Genomic DNA, 14,178 nt, shown 5'->3' with positions numbered 1-14,178 from the left:
AGTGAACATTTGAAAAAATAAAAATAAAAACAAAAATCAATAGTCCATATATGACTTTATTCAGAGAAAAAACACATTTAAAAAAGCAAAAAACAACTATATGAAGTGGTAAAGAATGCGCTGAAACACTGCATTGAAATCATCTTGTTCTTTGGGCTACATATGGGATCTAATATGAGTCAATTCAAATAGTGCTGTCGTCTGCAGGGTGCATCTTGGAGCTAAGCCCTGTAAGCAAATGTTAATCTTAAGAAATGTTTGACACTACAGTGAGGTAATTCTTTGGGAGTATGAAGGAGCAGTCCAAACTACATTCCAAAGGATGGCCCACCTCGATGGTAAACTAACAGGACACCACAAAAGAATAAAATAAAAAAATGTATTACACATGAGTATAATGAAACAAAAGCGCTAGAGAACATGTAAACAAGACGCTGTTGTCATTTAAAAAAGAAACCTTGGGTGGACAACTAAGATACGTTGCTCGCACCATCGTAAAAGCACTTAAATCACCATTCATGCTTGCTTTAACAAACAATATAAGCGACACAATACATTTAATACATACACTGAAAGACTCAGTAGAACATACAAAAATATAAAATCTGAATAGATCCTGAGTGAATTTTTGCAGAGCTTTTTGGCAGTGAATATCTCCCTTATTGTGTCTTCAGAAGACATTAACTGGAGTGGAGAAACGTGAATAATATAAAAAAGTAAAAATATAAAAACATGTTGCAGCATTGCTGGTTAATTTCCTGTAAGTGCTACTGTATATGGTTTCACTTGTTCTTAAATGACTAAAAGATTCTCTAACCATGCATGGAAAGAAGATATTTATGACTGAGTTAACGATTACACGAGTCATGAGTAAAGCTTGAGCAAGGCATGGAGGAGGCTATGGTGATGCCATTTTCACAGAAAGTTGAGCTTGTCTGAAGTGTAAACGGTTCCCGAGTTGAGCGGAGTGGCAGAGGGAAAAGACATGCCCTCAGTCTCAAACTTCGGCGCAGGATCCGTGGCAAGAAAATCTGATCCACAGCTGTAGACTGGAGGGTCCTCCTGCACAAAGCAACGGCTTCCTTAAAGCTTCTCATCATAGTTTTGAGGCTGGGCAAAGGTTTGATTGCTAACCAGGATGTGGACTGATCTGGCAGTAGAACTGTATATTTTGAAACTTACATGTTGCTGTACCGCACTGGACAAAGGCGGACCGGAGTTTGACGCAACCGCAGGCACACCTGAATGACTTGAACCTGATGGCTTGTGGGCGTTCTGGAGAATAGACATTCAAATAACACTTGAAATGAAATAGATAACTCCACATTTAGTTTCATTATTAGATTTGTTGTGATGTTATGTTGTAATTGTAATGTTATTAGTTGTAATCGACTACTTACACTGGCAGAGGGAACAGGTGCCGGCGCAGCAGAGTAGATGACAGGTCCCTGTTGATTTGGAGCCTTGAGAGTCGAATAAAAAAAACGGGTTACAAAAAAGATAAATCGTCACTTGATGAGATGTTGGTTTATCACTTACGCTGTAGCCACCAGACGCAGCAGCAGTAGCGAGTGCAGCCGCATTTCTTCGATAAATTTTCCTATTTTGACAGCGTCTCCTCACACAGTAGCAGGCGCAGCATGACACCATAAGCAGAACTGCGACTGAGATGTAAATCAAGAGGTGCACTGGGACCTGTGCTGCAGGGCAAACAGATGTTGGCCATCAACGATCATCTCATCTTATCATCAGACATCACTGTAGTAAAAAGAAAGGAGAGTCTACATTCCAAGGCGTGTCAATGTCGCATTGTATTTTTATTTCACGACCTTTGATGAACCTAAGTAGAGATTTTCTCTTGTGTCTTTGCTCCCAGGGCATTTCACACTTTACAGTTATACAGGCCACATTGCCCTGTCGTGATATCACTCTATAAGACCCATATCAGGTGAGATCAAGCATAGTCACTGTAAACTGAATAAAGCTGGTGTGTTTATGTCCCAATTTCCTCCAGGGCCATAGAAGATCTGTTGAGAGGGGCCATCGAACCAAAATGGAGAACATATTAATTAGAAGAAAAAATGTAAAGAACATAAGAAAAAGTTATTAAATATGTTAATCAAAAAGGAAAAAGATGAACTCCTGCAAATATAGATTTGAAAAAGTGTGATCACACATTATGAAATGGTTTGTATGACGATATAATACTGGGTAACAGCTAAATTTTCATTGTAAAAATGTTCAGGTTGTCATTGTAAACAAATGCATACAGATTATCTATTTAAGGGCATATGTGGACAAACAGGCACCATTATGACAAAAAATTACTTTTGAGGGGTTATCATTTTCACAAAAGGTCAAATAAAACCATCACTTGTCAAACATATAGAATTATTAATGCATGAAATGGTGTTGAAAATAAAAGGTATTATTCATTACTTAAAATAATAATTCTGTTCAGAATCTTGGAATAAAATGTATACAAAGTATTATATAAGCATGGGAGGTAATTACACTTTGCATTACATTTACAACTCCTTTTCTTCAGCTGCTTACCTTCCAATACAGTCAGCTTCACGAAAAGGACCAGATTTTGTTTTTGGTCATAAAACCCATAGTAGCCATAGTCAGCCATTTCCACCGAAGATATTACCAAGGCATCATCTCGGGGTTGTATCCTTTTGCTGTAAAGTATCTCTTCCTGCCACTTGCCATCGATCATCAGCCACTTGACTCCGGTAGCTGTGGTAAAATTGACAAAATGTGGCCTAAACCCTGCTGGGTAAATGAAGCTGTATTCCTCCTCCTCGATTGCTTCAGATCGTCTGTTGTAAACTGCAAATCAAAAGGTAAGAGTGAAATTCTGAGTGGACTAACAGGCATCTGAAGTATACTTGATCACCATACTGAGTATCACGAGGTTAATCCGGGACAGCAACTTGTCCTTTGATCTGATATGGTAGTATCCCTGGTCTGGCTGAGCAAGATGAAGGATCTGCAACTTTCCATCTAGGAGGTGCATCCTGCCGGTATTATGCGTGGAAGGGTCGGAGCGGTTTAGCAGGATTTCTTTGACATAAGGAGTCTTATCGGAATAGAACTCCACAAATGCCCAATCAGTGTGAAGGGTACGGCGGAAGGAAGAATCGTACCACCTTTCCACCTTCTCGGCACACTCTGGAAAACAGAAAGAAGGTGGTCACTTCAGGCGGATCGCCACTGAAGCAGCACAAAACTGAACAGTCTTCCAAAAGAGTGAGCAAATTAAAAGGTTGCATCCTATCGTACCTAAAAGGGGGTTCGGTCTTGACATGTCTCTCTTGTCAGTCATGTTTATATTAGTAAGCACTGTTTATATTTTAACATTTTTCATCAGCAAATGACCATCATATCATGTAAACAAAGGTTTAAACTCTGTGTTCTTTCTCTAGTGCCATACCTCTCATGATTACTCTCCATGCCACACCTTTTAAACACACTTGCCTACGTGACTAAATAGCTTAGAATGTCATTTGATGTGCTCAAGTAAGAGTTCAATCATCAGTAACCTGACATGGGTATGAAGGCAGGAGTGCACCAAAGGAAGAAACAATAAAAAAAAACAGACAGTGTGAATTCACCTGAAACTTTAAGTCTGCTGATGTCTACAAATTCTGATTTTCCAGACAGTAGAGAAAACATGCCATCGTCCTTGTCAGTCACATCTCTCAACGTAATTGTAAACCGTGTTATTTTGAATCGGGGATCTTTTGACTGAAACACAAATGCATCAGAGAGTTACTGTAATTGATCTGTTTTGTCTGTAGCAATGCTAAGAAGTGGAAAATCTTACCGTCCCATTTTCAACCACAACTGTCCTGTCATTTCCACTTCTTGGCATGAAATAAAGCTTTTCATTAAGTAACCTTCCAACAGCAGGACCGAGCAGATGGAAGTCATGACCGTAACAAACTTCTTTTGTGTCATATCCAAACACACCTGCAGTGACAGAAAGACAAGTTAGGAAAACAAAGGCTTTGTACTTAGTTTTTTTTAAGTACACTTGTTACTAAATTGTAAAATGTTCGATCAGGTTTTTGAAAAAAAAAAAAAAGGATATGGAGCAAGTGTTAAAATGTTGGCATTGAAACTTTGAATGAAACTCAGAGACTGGAAATGCACAATACTCCGAGTAAATGGTGATGTGTTCTAGTTAAAATAAATAAATAAAGAAGATCAGGGTTTTCTTGAGAATGATCATAATGATTGACATGATATTTATTACCTTTAGCCGCTCGTTTACTCTCAATGTGAATGCAAACAGCTGACAATGAATGAGCGGCAGATTAATTCAAGATGTTTGACGTCAGTTAACTGACAGGGAACATCTCGGTTAGACGAGCGGATGGTGGACTCGACCCGCAGACTTAGCTTAGCAGGCCAAGCTGGCAACCTCTGTCATACAACGAGAAGTATTTAAGTCATCCAGTTACTCATTTGGGGTTCAACGAGACAAGTAGACTCGGTATTAATTGCTGGAATGTCGGCTGTTCGCAGTGCATTATTCCAGCAGTCATGCAAGCCGCCATTTTGGACTGTCCCCCGACGCCGCCAGTTTACATCTAACAACTCGTGCAACTTGTAAGAGGAAAAAAGTCATTTAATTTCGATATTTGGTTGGCGAAATCATCCAGATCGAGACACAAGTGAGTGCAAATCAACTCCTTACAATTATGTTTCCCAAAAAAAGCTTTTCGCGTCAGTGCAGGTTTGTTTACTTACCAAACACGAAGCACGACAGACACCAATATGTCAGCAACATGACCTGTGGATGAATTAGTAACAGCCATGTGACCATTCGCGTTAGACAGCGTTTCAGACCAAGTTGTCTACATTCAATTATAACGTCATGAGCCATTTTTGTTTAAATGATAATATGTTAGCGAACAAATGTCCAACTCACTGTCGACTTGGGACGTTTTCCACCCGTTTTCTGCACGGAATAAATAAAAGGTGGACGGTCGCATACCACAGAACCTTCAATGGGCGTGGCGCCCTTGGGAGCGAGTGACCCAGCCCCCTTGTAAATTGTGTAAGTTGTGATTTCAACAGACACTTTTTTTTTTTTTACCAGTTTTACCATGTAAGTAGAGATGTCCACACACAGGCTTGCAAACCTAAGGTAAAAGAACCACGCTATAGTGAGTCCCCACCTTTTTCCATGTAGTTTTTCATCACATTCATATACGGCAACGAACGGATGTTATTCACTTCTGAAATATTAGACACTGTTATTGGACATCTCATGTAGGCTAATATACATTTTAGTTACCCCGTGATCGACAACCGCATTGTATTTAGCAGCGCTGGTGATAAATGTTTTTTGCCTCATCGTTTACAAGTTTACATTGGTTTTTCAGATAATTTCCTCAAAACCTACGCCAACGTCAACTTCGAAACTCCGAATTCATCGACATAGCGCGCACTTCTACGTCAAGAGCGGAGTTGAACACAGGACGTCACCGTGACGTAGACGTGCCTGCACGACGAAGGCTAACCGCCCAGTACGCATGCGCCGTGTGGATTACTGTTGATAACCGTGCTGGTTTATGTAAACAATCCCAAATAGCTGGCGGTGGACTCATCCTGCAGGTGGGTTTTGCTTCTGATCGCGTGTTGATGGCAGGTTACTTCATTCTATGAAATGTCGCTCATCTTCTGAGCATCAGAGTGTGGAGGTGACTTCACTCCACAGGCCTCCGCAATGACACTAGTTTAGTGCTCGGGCTGTCATTTCGGATGCCAAGCATTGGCGTGGCGTTTGTCTTTAAATGAAGCGTGTATTCATAATGAAATGAATGATCGATTGATGAGTTATTGACAGAGCGATAATGTGCTGCAGAGGGGTGATGTATGGATCTGTTGGAGGACGGGGAATGTGTTGATTTACGATCACCTTGTCTCTGGTGCTGCAGGAAAGCATGTCCTCTTGTGTGCTGCTCGCCGTCTTGTTCAGCTTCCCTGTTTCTCTGGGTGAGTTTTTAAACTAATATTCTTCTACCATGTTTGCACCTTGAACAGGTGGATATTTATAAACAGTAGGCAAATCCAAAAATGTGCAGATCCTGCTGACAGTCAGCTCAGGTGGCGACAAATAGATTCTGTGTGCTGTTTATTTTTGTGCCTCATGATACGATATTCCACTTTTCACCTGATAGATAGTGAAAATAGTCAAACTTAAAATGGCTTCCAGTGCTGATTAATTCTTTATTTACCCTTGCAGGCTCGATTTCATTTGGTAAGCAAGCTTAATATTCTGCCTTAAATTCCCCCCTATACTTTATGACTCTTTTTCCCATGGCAAAGGCGATCGAGACGAAACCCAGACGGTGTGTGCCGGAAAAGAATTTCGCCTTCCAGTATACTCAACATTCAGTACTGTGACATTCACGCCAAATACTCTTGGACAGAGGCGCGTGCTGCTGGAAAAGACCACAGTAAGAAAGCACTTTATTTGTTTGAATAAATGGCACTTTCATATGGAATAAAGTTTGCTGAAGTGTGACTGTCACCAGGTGAAGGATACTCGATTCGAGTGGACCCGAGATAAGATGCTTGTCCTGAAAGAAGTGACTCGTGAGGATCAGGGTGTTTATGCCATCAAGCTGTCATCCGGCTTCACCTATGAAACCGTTCGTCTGATTGTTTCAGGTATATTTATAGCATGAAATATTAATAAGAGAATTAAGTTATATCGATAACATGCGTCCACATATAACAAATGGAGAGCAAACTGTCCTTTGTCTCGACAGAATGCATCAGGTCGTACCATAGAAATTATGGGGAAAACTTTGACCACAGCATTCCAGAAAATGGCTCTGTGCTTGAATTCTCCCCCCGCGGCGCTCCATCTGAAGCTATGCCTGTTGTTCTGTGGAACCGGACGGCCTCGGACACCAGCACACTTGGTAGAGGCAGGTTGCTGCGCGGTGGCAAGGTTTGGGTGGCTGAGAGAGTCACACAAGCAGACCAGGGCAACTACACTGTAAGGGATTTTCAGGGAAAGGCCCTGTTACGAAGCACCCTTGCTGTTCACGGTGAGTGAAGGGTTCACACAGTGAGCCCATGTAAAATAATGGATTTTTTAAATAAGACAATAATTGGGTGCTATCTTTTTCTTCCTATTGAATCCCTTTTGTCATGCCTTACATTTCGTTCACCCTTCCGTCTCATGATCCTCATGTTTTAATAGGGCACACTTTCAATGTCACTCGATTTACCAAAGAATCCTTAAACCTGCCCCTCTTTCTTCCTCTCCATAATGCCCATCTCATCTTTACCCCATCCCGTCATCCTGATGAATCCTCACTGGGTCCGTTTGACCCCAGACCTCCACGTGGCCCCATACAGCTGATGAGTGAGGGCCACATTACAGATCACGACATGCGCTACAGGGGACTTGTATCCGTGGGAAGAAATGGTTCTCTCAACGAGGTTGTCATCGCAAGGCTGACTTCAAGACATGTTGGCACGTACGAGATTAGAGACTTGGATGGCAACCTTGTATCTTCAACCTCACTGCAAGTCATTGGTAAGTTTTTTTTCTGTGTTTGAATTGACTCTGAATCTGATCCTTTCTTTCTTCTTTTTACAGATAAAGGGGGCAAATGGCGAGCCATTTTAAAGTCCATTACTGTGCCCTCTGGTATGTTTGTGTCCCTCGCTGGATTCATTTTGTTTATGAAGCGCTATCCAACCTGCAGTTTGTCGCAAATCATCACTGGAATCAGACCAAACCGCACCCCACAAGCTAACCCACCAAATGTCAACATCCAGGTAACTTGCTTTCACCCCATGTAGACTCTGTGGCGTTAAGGTATTCATGTTGAGTGCTTGGTTGTGTTTGTCCATTCTTCCCTTTACAATTGTCTCGCTTCTTCAGAATTTGTATTGAAAACACCTGTAATGTGTTACAGGACTACAGCCACTCAGCACCACAGCCATCTAATTATTACAGTCACCAGCATCCTGGAACACCAAGGAAATGGACCCCACGGCCGAGTCCTGCTCATGTTGTGAGGGTGACCTTATTTCGTCATCTTAATGCTTCATGACTTGTTGAGAGCCACTATTTGTGTGCGCAGGGCTACACATCGGTCATGGAAGGAAGCCCATCTCACCATTCCCCTGCTCATGCCAGAGCTGACATTCAACTCGGACCCACTGTGGGAGCCGGCGGTTCTCCAGCCCGAAATTCATCAACTATGGTATTCACAGGACACACATCAAGTTCTTCTTATTTTGGCCTAATGAATTCTTTATTTCTTTTGGCAGGTTCCACCAAGTGAGGAAGATCCGAGCATTTCATTTTCTCTGCCGGGGGCATCCAACTGCCTGCATTCATCTGAAGACTGTGTTCAGTTCCAGATTAAGACAGCTACAAATAAAGAGAGACAAAGGGATTCACAACCCTTTTTCTCCCAACTACCGCTGGACACTGACACTTCTGAATCCTGCAGTGTTTATGTTTCAGAGAAGCTAAACTTCTTATAGACTGCTGAGGGAGAACAAGGGGATGAAGAACTTTACTTGTGTGCCTTTTGTATTTAGGTCAAATCCACATCATTCTTGCATGCATTTTTACTGTTATGGTCTATTTTCAACCTGCACGTGAAGAATAGAGTCTCCCATATCGCTTGTTTTGTTGACGTCATTTCGTATCAGCTGTTGTCTACCTCCAGACTCTCAGGACCACTACAATCTGCACTGTATATACAGCCAATGTTTGGTGCATTTGCATAAGACTGTGAACATGTGAAAAAACATATGCAATCGAGGCACTCTGTCATTAAAGTTTCATGGTGTGAATTAGCATTATACAGTCGAAACAATCGTGTTGTGAATATTTTTGCTAAAATTAATACATTTTCGTGTACCTTTGTCTTTTTGCTGTGCAGGTAACCATGAAATGTATATATTATGTGAAATGATCTGATAACATCCTCTGTGAGATTTGGGTCCATGGACTTAGATGTTTGCAATAACAAATTCAATATCTTAATAATAAAGATGAGGTGTACAAAAATGTGTATTTTGTCTCATGATTTATTTGCTGGACAGAAGTAGAACTTTCTGAAATAAATCACTGCTTGTAATGGTTTTAATTATCTGGCAGTTAATAGATACATAGGTTAATAATTTATGTAAATTATTCACTATATGGTGGATTTTTAAAAAGATACAAACGAATCTCAAAAAAAAAAAAACGACACTACATTCGTATTGACCGACGTCATGGAGGGGAATTGGCGCGCATTTTAACATTATGGGCTGAAACAATGACCTAAAGGGGGCAGCAGAGCGCGGCTACATGTGGAGACACCAACTGAACCAGCGAAGAAGTTCTGGTTGTAGCGGCAATGAAAGAACAGCGTGCTACTTCTAAGTTGACTAAACATAAGCCATCGCAGAGATAACGTGAACACCGTAGAAACTGCATCCAGGATTTAGTTTCATAACCAGGGGTCGGATTTGAGTCAACGTCGGAAAGATGTCTTTGGTTTGTGCGAGTAAGTCAAGTTATATATCCGTGATTGTAAAGACTAGTTAGCTCCGCAGAGAGCTAGTGCTAAAAGCTAATTAGGCTAACGGTAGCGGCCACGCAGTTGGGAGTTGGAAGTCGTCTTCGCAAGAGTCCCCGTTTTCTGTAACTGTTCAATTAATGATAACTTGTGTTTTCGCCTAGTCTCCAATGAAGTCCCGGAACATCCATGCGTCTCACCGGTGTCAAACCAGGTATTCGAGCGCCGGCTGATCGAGAAGTACATTGCAGAGAATGGGACGGACCCGATGAATGGGCAGCCTCTGTCTGAGGAGCAACTCGTCGACATCAAAGGTAACATTTATTTAACGTCATACATGTAATGTGCACTTGTTAAATTAAATTGCAGTCTTACGCAATCAATGGCATGCCACCATGCAACAGCTGAACGAACCATGTCGTATTGTGACTCCAGTATGCCGCACTTTTTGGCGAACTTTTGTTGTAAATGTGGCATGTTAATGCTGTCCAATCCTTTGATATTCGTCTCTGTATAAACGATATAAACATACCCTAACAATACATTGATCTTTAAGGGTTTGTGAAACCTGGTCATGGTATTGTGTTTGGCTCCTCCACTAGCTTATAATCATGTCATTATCATTCATTCTGACTGTTGCTAATGAATCAGATTAAATTGATCAGTGCTATGCAGGCACTCTCTTTAATCACTCACTCACTGTGGGTCTCTGTATAGTATGTGGGATTTTTTTGTGTCTGATGTGGCATATAGTCCTATACCCACAATCTCTGCATCTTTTTCTGTATTTACAGTGTCCCATCCAATTCGACCGAAGGCGCCATCAGCTACAAGTATTCCGGCCATTCTAAAATCCCTGCAAGATGAGTGGGTAAGAAAAAAGCTTGTTTGAATCTCCTAGTCATCACTCGCTTGCTACATGTTGCACATCTGTTGTGTTCTTGGTTCCGATTTGTGATTTGATGGCGTTGACCTCGCTGATTTGGGTAGCATAAAATTTACCTTTAAATAATAAAGGCAGTCTGGAAAATATTTTGTCCTTTGCGCAGGCTGTTCCTGCTGTGGCGTTGCATTTTTCCAGTCACTCAGGTGTCCTCCTTTAATTCTGTCCTTCATTTTGCAGGATGCTGTTATGCTCCATAGCTTCACGCTGAGGCAGCAGCTGCAGACAACTCGCCAAGAATTGTCTCATGCTCTCTATCAACACGATGCTGCATGCAGAGTCATCGCTCGTCTCACCAAAGAGGTCACTGCTGCCAGAGAAGGTGAGCAGACAGTTCAAAGTTCACATAATACATATTTTGTCGCTCTTAGTCTGAGCCTCGGTTTTCTATTCTAGGCATCTGTACACCAATAAGCGTTCCATTTGTTTCTGTTTTATGTTATCCACCTCCTTTTTACTTAAACTGATGTGTCATTTGTGTAATCCATAAAGATACTGTCTGTTCCTGGTCTTTATTTTATCATTATTTCTGCTCTACAGCTCTTGCCACTCTGAAACCTCAGGCTGGTTTGATCGCTCCTCAAGCTGTTCCGGCTACTCAGCCAACAGCAACGGTGAGATGGAGTTTATTTATTCCCATCTGTTAAGTGAATGCAGGTTTACCCTTCTCACTATTTGTGCTGCTTTTCACTTGTGCCTCAGGGTCCTGGTGGAGAACCTATGGAGATTAGTGAGCAGGTGGGAATGACCCCTGACATCATCCAGAAGGTAACTTTTTTTTCTTCCTCCATAGTTGATGTTGTTAAACTGCTGATGCCGTTTTTAAGCTTATTTGTCCTTTCAGCTTCAAGACAAGGCTACCATTCTCACTACGGAGAGAAAGAAGGTATTTTCTAAATCTATCTACATTTACAGATGCGTATTACTCTTGGGTTTCACTGTATGTAAACAACTGGAAATGAAACGCTGCATGCTGCTTTTATTTTGGTTTGTCAGTTCATGTGGCGGAACATAATACTGTTGTTCTAATGACTCAGAGAGGAAAAACTGTCCCAGAAGAACTGGTTCGCGCGGAGGATCTTAGCAAATATCGTCAAGTGGCTTCCCATGCTGTGAGTGTCGAAGCATCTTCGCATCACAAGTCCACAAGTGTAACTAGTGACACCATGTATTTTCCTGTCAGGGTCTTCACAGTGCCAGTGTCCCTGGAATTTTGTCTCTGGATCTTTGTCCCTCTGACACCAACAAAGTACTCACAGGTATGTCATGTTGCGATGAGGAATCATTCAGTAGTGTTAAACCTCCTTGTCTCCTTAAGGCGGAGCTGACAAGAACGTGGTCGTGTTTGACAAGAGCGAAGAGCAGATTGTTGCCACTCTCAAGGGTCACACCAAGAAAGTCACCTCGGTCATCTACCATCCATCCCAGGTGAGTTCCATTTGTTGTCTGTGACGTTGTCACGATCGAACTACAAGTCATTAACAACTTCCTGTTTGTCCTTCACCAGTCTGTGGTTTTCTCTGCCTCTCCGGACACCACAATCCGTGTGTGGTCCGTCACCGGCGGCAACTGTGTTCAAGTGGTGCGAGCCCATGAGGCTGGCGTCACTGGGCTCTCTCTTCATGCTACTGGAGACTATCTGCTCAGTTCTTCTGAGGATCAGGTGTGTGGTGGATTCTTTCTGATCACAGTTCATCCTCTTGTGTTCATGTGTTTTTCCTGAACTGAATCGGTTTCCCTGTTGTCTGTGTGCAGTACTGGGCTTTCTCTGATGTCCAGACTGGACGTGTGCTCACTAAAGTCACTGATGAAAGTGCTGGCTGTGGTATGTGAAACATATTCTTTGATTCCATTCAATGGAGAGTTTAATCCATGTTAGTTACCTGTTTTGTTTTACCCTGCAGCTCTTACATGTGCTCAGTTCCACCCTGATGGTCTCATCTTTGGTACTGGCACTGCTGACTCACAAATTAAGATCTGGGATCTGAAGGAGCGCACCAATGTGGCCAACTTCCCAGGCCACTCTGGACCTGTTACCTCCATCGCCTTCTCTGAGAATGGATACTATCTGGCTACAGGTGAAGCATTCTGATTTTCAAAACGAACACGCTTGCCATCGAGTAGTATGGCATACCTGCTGTGTATGTTACTGTTGTGCGAAGTAAAAATATCAGTGCCATGCGAGCTTTTCTCATGGTTGATATATAAATAACATTCTCACAGTGACAGATTGCTTGTCCAGAGTTACTTCCTACAACACATGAGCTTGTAGTTAAGTCTTGGTATGGTCTGCCAATCCCCCTCAGGTGCCCAGGATAGTTCCCTGAAACTTTGGGATCTGAGGAAACTGAAGAACTTCAAGACCATCACCCTGGACAACAACTATGAGGTGAGATGCTCAAAAGGAAAAGGCTTCAGAACTGTGTCTATGAGATCTTTGGGAGTTGCAGCCCTTTCAATGTCATCAATCCCAAACACTCTTCGACGCTTAACATTTGCATGTTGGGCCTGAGATTTTTTGTCTTCTTTCCCTTGGATGGATTTTAATGTCAACTACAGAATAGTTACCTTCTTTTATCTTTTCATTATCATCTCAATTTCTCTCCCTGTATTTCCTTTTAGGTCAAGTCTCTGGTGTTTGACCAGAGTGGAACATACCTGGCTGTCGGCGGATCCGACATCCGAGTCTACATCTGCAAACAGTGGTCTGAGGTCCTCAACTTCACAGGTATGAGACACAGTCAAGTGTTGTTGTCTTTTTGTGTTGTTTTTTTTTTAATCGTTTTTTTTTTCTTACTTACAGAACACTCTGGTTTGGTGACTGGAGTGGCCTTCGGAGAAAACGCGCAGTTCCTCACCTCGGCCGGAATGGATAGAAGTCTCAAGTTTTATAGTTTGTAGAATGTTGAGAGGGATGATCACATCTGTACCGGTTGTGAATTCTGATCTTCTCCAGGAAGTTGCGACCTGACTGCTGCACCTGAGTTTGTCAGAGTGCACTTGCTGTTGATAATTAATTAGACATGCTTTGTTTTTGTTTTGCATTCGGAAAACAAGTGGTGGGTGAATAGCCCAAACGCTGGTGTTTATTTTTAAGGAATGAACTTTGCTTCTTCAGTGTGTTAGTCCATGTGCAACAATATCAAGATTAAGTGACTCAACGTACAGAAACCAATGACATGTTCTCGTCCGAAATTATTTTGTTTTTGTACAAATTCCTCAAGATACTGTTGGTGTTCGCTGAGGAATATGGCTTCCTCTTTTAGAGCAAATTGATGTTCATATAATTGAGGTCTGATGAAAAGTAGCTGAGCTGAGTCCATGTAAAAGAATATTCTGTACAAAGGTTTTAACACCGCCACTTTCACTTCCCGTTTTACTTTAATCATTCGAACATTTTTTTTTCCTGTTATTTCTGTTGCCATTTTACATGTCGCAGCAGTTCCCTTTTACAATAAAATATCTTTTGTATTGCCATTTATCACCTTGACTGACTCCACCTTGTGACTTTGCCAGAGCTTGGGTACACAATTAGACATTTACAATCTGCCACGTGTCTCAGTGTGCTCATGGGTTTAACAAAATCATTTCACCTTAAACTCTCGCCGTCTCGCCGTTGGCCTGAATGTGGAGATGGCGCTGCTATTCAAAATCACAGGCAGTTCACATTTATTT

The 14,178-nt window shown here is 41.9% G+C and overlaps 3 protein-coding genes across 5 annotated transcripts; 2 read left to right on the top strand and 1 right to left on the bottom strand.

Moving 5' to 3' along the window:
• Positions 1-36: 36 nt before the first annotated feature.
• LOC128767777 (uncharacterized) lies at positions 37-5,509 on the bottom strand. Its single transcript, XM_053880066.1, has 10 exons — positions 4,943-5,509; positions 4,762-4,804; positions 3,833-3,978; positions 3,621-3,753; positions 2,908-3,177; positions 2,557-2,835; positions 1,540-1,700; positions 1,401-1,463; positions 1,183-1,275; positions 37-1,062 (listed from the first exon to the last, which is right to left on the bottom strand). Exons 1-10 carry the CDS (start codon positions 5,120-5,122, stop codon positions 916-918), a joined length of 1,515 nt encoding a protein of 504 aa, XP_053736041.1. The 5' UTR covers positions 5,123-5,509; the 3' UTR covers positions 37-915.
• LOC128767776 (uncharacterized) lies at positions 4,394-9,050 on the top strand. Of its 3 annotated transcripts, XM_053880064.1 has the most exons (13): positions 4,394-4,685; positions 4,993-5,071; positions 5,400-5,631; positions 5,955-6,012; positions 6,263-6,277; positions 6,346-6,476; positions 6,555-6,690; positions 6,792-7,076; positions 7,232-7,570; positions 7,634-7,815; positions 7,956-8,054; positions 8,124-8,246; positions 8,314-9,050. In XM_053880064.1, exons 4-13 carry the CDS (start codon positions 5,961-5,963, stop codon positions 8,530-8,532), a joined length of 1,581 nt encoding a protein of 526 aa, XP_053736039.1. In that variant the 5' UTR covers positions 4,394-4,685; positions 4,993-5,071; positions 5,400-5,631; positions 5,955-5,960; the 3' UTR covers positions 8,533-9,050. The 3 variants fall into 3 exon arrangements, with proteins under 3 accessions (XP_053736039.1, XP_053736038.1, XP_053736040.1); XM_053880063.1 differs by lacking the exon at positions 4,993-5,071; XM_053880065.1 differs by lacking the exons at positions 4,993-5,071; positions 6,263-6,277 and having other exon boundaries at positions 4,395-4,685.
• Positions 9,051-9,359: 309 nt separating this feature from the next.
• On the top strand, positions 9,360-13,974 carry prpf19 (pre-mRNA processing factor 19). Its single transcript, XM_053879312.1, has 16 exons — positions 9,360-9,548; positions 9,725-9,874; positions 10,355-10,431; positions 10,684-10,825; positions 11,044-11,117; positions 11,206-11,271; positions 11,348-11,389; positions 11,541-11,615; positions 11,687-11,762; positions 11,822-11,931; positions 12,011-12,166; positions 12,259-12,328; positions 12,408-12,581; positions 12,810-12,892; positions 13,126-13,231; positions 13,307-13,974. Exons 1-16 carry the CDS (start codon positions 9,530-9,532, stop codon positions 13,402-13,404), a joined length of 1,518 nt encoding a protein of 505 aa, XP_053735287.1. The 5' UTR covers positions 9,360-9,529; the 3' UTR covers positions 13,405-13,974.
• Positions 13,975-14,178: the final 204 nt, after the last annotated feature.

The sequence above is a fragment of the Synchiropus splendidus genome, chromosome 11 (genome assembly GCF_027744825.2).
Source record: "Synchiropus splendidus isolate RoL2022-P1 chromosome 11, RoL_Sspl_1.0, whole genome shotgun sequence".
Classification (NCBI taxonomy): Eukaryota; Metazoa; Chordata; class Actinopteri; order Syngnathiformes; family Callionymidae; genus Synchiropus; species Synchiropus splendidus.
The sequence above is the reverse complement of the archived record's forward strand: the minus strand, read 5'-3'. Positions and strand labels throughout refer to the sequence as shown.